At 46.0% G+C, this 7,040-nt stretch overlaps 1 protein-coding gene across 1 annotated transcript; it reads left to right on the forward strand.

Annotated features, from left to right (window-relative positions):
* The first annotated feature begins 924 nt into the window (after positions 1-924).
* Positions 925-1,852, forward strand: LOC124479414 (small integral membrane protein 36-like). Its single transcript, XM_047038158.1, has one exon. It carries the CDS (start codon positions 1,162-1,164, stop codon positions 1,474-1,476), a length of 315 nt encoding a protein of 104 aa, XP_046894114.1. The 5' UTR covers positions 925-1,161; the 3' UTR covers positions 1,477-1,852.
* The last annotated feature ends 5,188 nt before the right edge of the window (positions 1,853-7,040 follow it).

The raw sequence follows: 7,040 nt of genomic DNA on the forward strand, positions 1-7,040 counted from the left end.
ACTGTTTGATCACAGCAGATAGAGGCCAGTCAGAACCCAGGGAAAAAACTAGAAACAGCTGCAGAAAGAGAGAGAGACGGAGAGAGAAGGCTATTTTTTTCAGAGTTTTATTCATTCTCTCTGCTCTCTATTTAGCCAGATGGCTGACTCACAATCCCCACTCACAATCAAGATTAAGATTACACCAGTGAACACACACATTTCTGCTCACATGTGCTCACATGCACACATGCGTCAGCTTGGCCATACGCATGCACACACACACACACACACACTCACACACACACACACACACACAGAGACACACATCACAAATGCTCCATGTAACAGACTTTGCCCATAAAGGTTGCCCAGTTAAATCCATGACCACATGCTGATGTAGAAATGAATATGGCCTGTGTAAGCTTTGTGATGAAGATGATGATGATGTCACTTCCACCAGTGTCCCCTGTGGAGGACACTGGCTGTGGGGACAGCAGTGGAAATGACAACTGAGGCTTTAGTTATTAAACTGAGCTGCCATAATCATTGATCGCTGGGAAGTCAAGGGCAGACGAGTGGCACGGATTCAATAAATTTTTACCACAAAGCCGTATATCCACTGACCCGAGACAGACAGAGGGAGAGAGAGGTACATAGAGAGGAGACAGAGAGAGGTACAGATAGTAGAAAGAGAGGTACAGATAGAGAAGAGAGAGAGAGGTACAGATAGTAGAGAGAGAGAGAGGTACAGATAGAGGAGAGAGGGAGAGGTACAGATAGAGGAGAGAGGGAGATATTCATCAAGAGAGATAAGAAGTATTGAGGACAATAAGATAGAAAGTCAGAGAGTCAGTGAGAGGGGATCAAGAGGCTACAGAAAGAAAGAGGAAAAAGTAAGAGCACGAGTGGATGGAGAAAGAGAGGGCGTGCGATAGAGCAAAGAGAGAGTTAGAGGATAGAGAGTGTGTGTGTGATAGAGAGAGCGAGAGAGGATCTAGAGAGTTAGAGGATAGACAGTAAGCCCTGCTGTCACCAGCCAACCTGGTGATCCAGTCTCCCGAGCAGTCAGCCGCCCTCCGCCTGCCTGCCTGCCTCTTCTCCGTCACGTCCCTTGGCCTCCTCACCAAGTCTTCACCCGCTCTCCCAGGCCCGTGGGCCTCACAGCATGACCCTTCCACCATGGGCTTTCTGGAAAACTACCAAGAGATCGACCCAGTCACTCTGAACCTGTGCATCCTCATTGTCAGCTACGTCATCCTGCTGTTGGTCTTCTTGATCTCCTGCATCATGTACGACTGCCGGGGGAAGGACCCCACCAAGGAGTACGCTCCGGACCCCCAGCCCACGCAGTCTCCCATCAGGCTGGTGGTGATGCAGAGCTCCCCAGCCACAGCGCCCGCTCGTTGGGACACCACCAACATGATCACCACCTACCACGAACCGGCCAGCCCCGGCCTGCAGGACTTCAGGGAGAAGAAGAGTACCATGGTCTAAGGTCCAGGAGGAGGGAGTTCAGAAAGAGAGAGAGAGATACGGAGAGATACGGAGAGATAGAGAGACTCACTGTCACTTCCCTCTGGAACCTAAACTACTGGGATCCACTTTTGTACATATTTATGTTTTTATCTCTTTCCGCTTTGTCTTTTTTAATGAATATATCATTTGTTTGTACAGTCACCTTTTTTCTTTTACTTTGAAGACGTTTGCTACCTTGTTATTTTGTGGGGGGGGGTTGGACCTTGCTGGAGAGGACGATGCTAGGATTTGACCTCCACCAGACAAGACTGAGACGGTAAGAGATGGTAACCTGTCTGCCAACCCGTCTGTCTGCCTGTCTGTCTGTCTGTCTGTCTGTTTGCCTGCCTGCCTGCCTGCCTGCCTGCCTGCCTGCCTGTCAGTCTGTCTGTCTGTCTGTCTGTCTGTCTGTCTGTCTGTCTGTCTGTCTGTTTGCCTGCCTGCCTGCCTGCCTGCCTGTCTGTCTGTCTGTCTGTCTGTCTGTCAGATTTTCTGTTGTAATTTTTATATGTGGTGTAAAGTAATAATAAGACTTTATTTATAAAGCACATTTCAAACAAGAATTGTAGCTCAAGTACAACGTGTTGCAATGCAGATTGGGCCAAAGTCTATTGCCAAGCACATAGCTGTAGTGTTATCAGAACAGTGATGTCTTACATAAGCATGTTGAGGCAAGGTAAGGTCACAGCACCGGGTCGTTTCCAGAGGCTCATCTTAGTGACCATGTTCCTCAACGTGTTTCGAACTCAAGATTAAGCTACAATTTACTCTAACGGACACTCTGTCTGAGAAGTGGTTTCAGCCCTGAATAGGGCAGAGAGATGTTGTAGCAGAAGTGGTTCGGAAGTATAGGGTCTATGGTGGTTCACCCCGCTCTTGTGACAAAGGCTGAAAGATGGGTAAATGTTAACAGGTTGAAAGAATAAGTGTTGTAAGCTATTGACAGACAGACAGATAATAGCGGGAACATAAAAGAGAGACCAACAGGCAAAGAGACAGACAGGCAGGCTGGCTGGCAGAGAGACAGGCAGGCTGACAGACAGACGGAATGTACTCACTGGAAACTTGTCATACCACAGCCAGATATGAAGTGTTGACTTACACCTTGCAGTCGTCAAGTCAACGAAGATTCAAACAACGGAACTCCACTGCACAAGGCAACACAGTAATCACAGAACACGACAAGGCAGCAAACTGATTGGTTATCTGTAAATCCAGAGTAAGTCAGTAAGTGTGTGATTAATCAATGATTGTAAATACAGTTTTGGGCTACGACAACATAAAATCCCGGCATTCCTGTTTCAGCTGTCAGGGCATGTGTAGGGCACTCGACAGTGAACATGGTTTGAGTACGCCCAGATTTAACCTTTTAACCTCTAGGATGTTTTTTTTCGTTCTGCGATGAGTGGTATGAAGTGGTAAGACTCTAGACAAGACTCCCTGGAGTAAAGGGAGGTCAGAATGTGTAGTGTGGTTGGTTGGGAACAACTCGGTGATGTAGATGTCCGTCCGTATGTGATCTGAATACCCAGTGGTCCTTGTGGTCTAATGGTAGATGATAGTGAGAGACATGGGCTTCATCACCTGGTCCTGACGCACATGAAACAGTGAGGTTTTCCAGCAGTAAGGCAGCCTGATTCAGGGTTGCGATTAAACAGTGTCTGTATCGTTACTGGATATACCTGTACGAAACCTGTATTTCAAAACGCAAAAGCCAAGGGAATGTTTCTACTGAACATTGCTGATCCCCAACATCATTCTTCGACGCTGGATTGTTTTGACAGCTCAAATTCCACACTGTGTGGACACAAAATGGTGTCACACTGTGTTCTCCTTCAGTTCCCCCCCCCCGACCTACGGGGACTGGAGACCCCTAGGGACCCCCCCACAGGGACCCCCCCCCGGAGGAGATGAAGCAGTTCTGGAGGATGTGGACGGGAACAGCCAAGGCAGGTGCTTGACATTGGCTGCTGTGACAGCCATACCTCAATGCCCTCAGTGGATAAAGTAAACACACAACATATCAGGTGTCACAACCAATTAACCATTTATCCAATTAATTGATTAATCACTCGACCTGGAAGCCTCGGCTCTGAAATGGAAATAACCACACAGAGGAAACCTTGACCCCGACGTTCATCCAGAGGCCTGAAACAGAAGCAGGCTCTGCCAACAGTTCTCTCTGAAATAGGACAGACACCTATATGGTGTGTCTAATCTCCCTGCATACTGAGAAAGACTAGCTCTCGCTGATTACCTCTCCAACACATGCAACTTATCTTCGATTGTCTCTCCACAAATAAAAGATTACTGCCTACTTACACGGCAATACCCGCTGCTCTGTGAACCCTGCTTGCTGCCGGTTGAGTGATGCTTTGTGAACCCTGCTTGCTGCCAGTTGAGTGATGATCAGAGTGAGTGAGTGTTTGTGACGTCACCCTGTGGGTGAATGTTACTGTGAGGACATGGTTGGTTACCCATATGTGTCCTTTTTTTGGTGGACTAAAAAACTAAAGCTGATATCACTAACTGGGACCTGAGAGGACCTAGTGTCCAGTCAGTAATCTCCGGTAATCTGCTCTGTCCCATGTTCAACTGTGTATTAGAATCTAAAAGGCATTTCCATCCAGGAGATTTGTAAAAAAAAAAATTGATTGGGATGACAGATAAGCTTCCCATTCGAGTCCTAGGCCATACTGACCAAAAATCTAGGTTGAGGCCACAATAGGCAATAAAAGTATTGTCCCAAGCCCATCCGGAGATCTATGTAATAAAGGTGGATCCAACAGAACAATAACCTCAAAAGTCCTGGATTAAAAATACGCGTTATAAAAAGGTTTTGTTTCTTATAACAGGAGCATTTGGATAAATAAGAAACATTGCAACATAGTTTTATCTCCTAATTCACTCACTAGAATTTCACGGCCATTCCTGATGTTGTTCAAATGTTTGTGACATCAACAAAAAGCCAAACATCTCTCAACTAGACAGAAGAAATAATTACATAATGGTGGCAAATATACTAACTCCACCTCAATGCCCACTGTGGTTGACATGAATAAACTGCTCGGTCTAGGGAGAATAAAACAAGGATACCCAATTCTGGTCTTCATGTCAAAGTGCCAAACAACCGGTTAACAGTCAATGGGACTTACTTGGCTAGAGGACGTTCTAAAGAACAACATGCAACTGTAGCATAGTGCCTTCTAATCTGGCAACAGACTGGCCTTGTAGCTGTGTGTGATAGCGAGAGGCTATTTCTGTAATCCGTTTCTCTTTGGTTGCAGGTCTTGAGTTAATGACACGCCACATGCTCGAGAAAGCACCATAGAGGGGTGGGATTTGAGCCTGCAGTTAGATTGCTCAACCACTGAGTTAATAGAACTCCATAGGTTCCTGATGCCACCTGCTATCTAGCCAGGCCTGTAGCATGCTGCAACGCCGCACAGCCAGCGACGCATCACCACACATGCAGCCTGCAGCAGGAACTAGTCAGAACTAGCTAGTTGCATGACACAGTAGGTCGGCCTGCAACAGACTCCATTTTCCTCAAAGTTATCGTCAGACCAGCCGGGGACCCAACAGAAAGCTGGCTCTTTCTACCCCGGCATGAAACTGTAAACCAATTACTGAGCTGTTTAACTGTGTCACGTGTCTCCACAAAGCCGCTGTTATCCTGGAGGATGAAGGGGGGGGGGGGGGGGGGGGGGGGGGGCTCAGAGGAGACGGGTGCCCCCGGTGTGTCACAAGAAGACTGCTTGCCATGTCAACAACGCAGCCTAGCTTCATGTCTCCAAATGCATGAGTCAAACAGCTCCATACCACTGGGCATAGTTGTAGGTCAAGGAGATCTGTAGGCCAAGGTGACATGAAGGGGCACTCCCGTCTGTGTCCAAAGCTTCTTAGCATAACACTTCAGTGGTCTTTCACTCCATCCATTGACACACACATAATGATGCTAGTCCATATCCTCCTTCTATGAACACTGACTTTGTCACTTTGTCACTCTTACCTTTGTCTCTATTAGTCTGTGGGGCCAGAGGGGTGGGGGGTGTGGCAGTTTGAGAGCCACTGCTACAGGCTTTCACAGACCCTGTGTGCTTGTCACAGGACTGACAAATCTGGCAATCGTCTTTCTGCAAAGATGCATGTCTCAGACCTAGAAATCTTTACAAGTGTTAGTGTGGTACTGTATGTTAGAGAATGATGTCGATTTGCTGGTCTGTGTGGAGGTAAAAAGCTTTAGCAGTGTGAGTGTGGTACTTCTGGGAGTGTTGCTCCGTTGTTGCCAGGACAGGCAGACCCTACTAAAGCTAGCATATGGTGTCTCACTACCCCCCATGGTCCCTGCTAAAATCACCCTGTCAACCCCCTGACAGATGACAACACCACAGCTGCACACTTAGCAACTTGTAAACAATGAGAGACATCACCTTTCTTTTCCCTTTCAGTCAGCTCTGTTTGTTTATATCTGCTTTCTATCACTACCACCCTTCTCTTCTTTGAATAGGTCCTTTTCCTTCTTTTTTTCTTTCTTTCTTTTTATCTATCTATTTATCTATCATCTATTTATCTATCTATCTATGTCTGTCTTCATTTGTTCTAACTTTCTAACAATCTTTCACCTCAACATGAATAGATCCCTCTCTCCAACCCTGATCTTCTTCCATGACTGCTTTGAATCTCTCCCCTATCCTGCATGACCCAGTCCCATAATATCTTTGGATCAGCCACAGTTTAACTCTTCTAGTGTACAGCTTCATCCAACCTCCTTCTGAGAATCCACCCTCATTACGTCCAAGACTCAAAGGAGACACAGTGAGCCAAACATCCTGTTCCAGCAGGTCCAAATGTGGACTACATGTTTGGACTACAAGTTTCAAGTTTAGGTTCTGGTGCTCAAACCTAAATCCTAGATGGTTCTGAAGATTATTTTCCACTTAAATAATCCTAATCCAATGTGAGCTACAATTCTTATAAACAATACAATGGAACGTTCATCAAATAGAATGATTCTTCTCTCTCTCTCTCTCTCTCTCTCTCTCTCTCTCTCTCTCTCTCTCTCTCTCTCTCTCTCTCTCTCTCTCTCTCTCTCTTTCACTCTCTCTCACTTTCTCTGACGACAATATAGATTAGACCTACAGTGCTTCTATAATCCTTGTCGACCTTTGACCCTTGTAAGACTGACGAGGAGTCCCGGAGGCGGACAGGATTACATCACTACTGTATATGTCACTAGATGTGACACAGTGGGATTGGATTTATGGTAATGCCGTCTTTTCCTCAAAGACTCACAAGTCTGCAGGGAAGAAATGTTGATTGCAATCACAGATTGTGCACATACAAATAGATTATAGACAGACGAATGGACAGACAGATAGATGGAAATAATAACAACAGGATGTATTATCACACTTATGGTCCTTACAAAAACACAGTGTTACCTAATACTGACTTACAGTTACAGAACAATTATGCAACAGGCATCAACAGATCCATTCAAAATGTTCTGTAAATTAGTGTGTGCGTTTTTTTCCGAAAGG

This window comes from Hypomesus transpacificus, chromosome 17 (genome assembly GCF_021917145.1).
Source record: "Hypomesus transpacificus isolate Combined female chromosome 17, fHypTra1, whole genome shotgun sequence".
NCBI lineage: Eukaryota > Metazoa > Chordata > Actinopteri > Osmeriformes > Osmeridae > Hypomesus > Hypomesus transpacificus.

Bases quoted from the DNA above. Each gene is read 5' to 3' on its own strand.
- LOC124479414 (XM_047038158.1), top strand. From the start codon at position 1,162: ATGGGCTTTCTGGAAAACTACCAAGAGATCGACCCAGTCACTCTGAAC.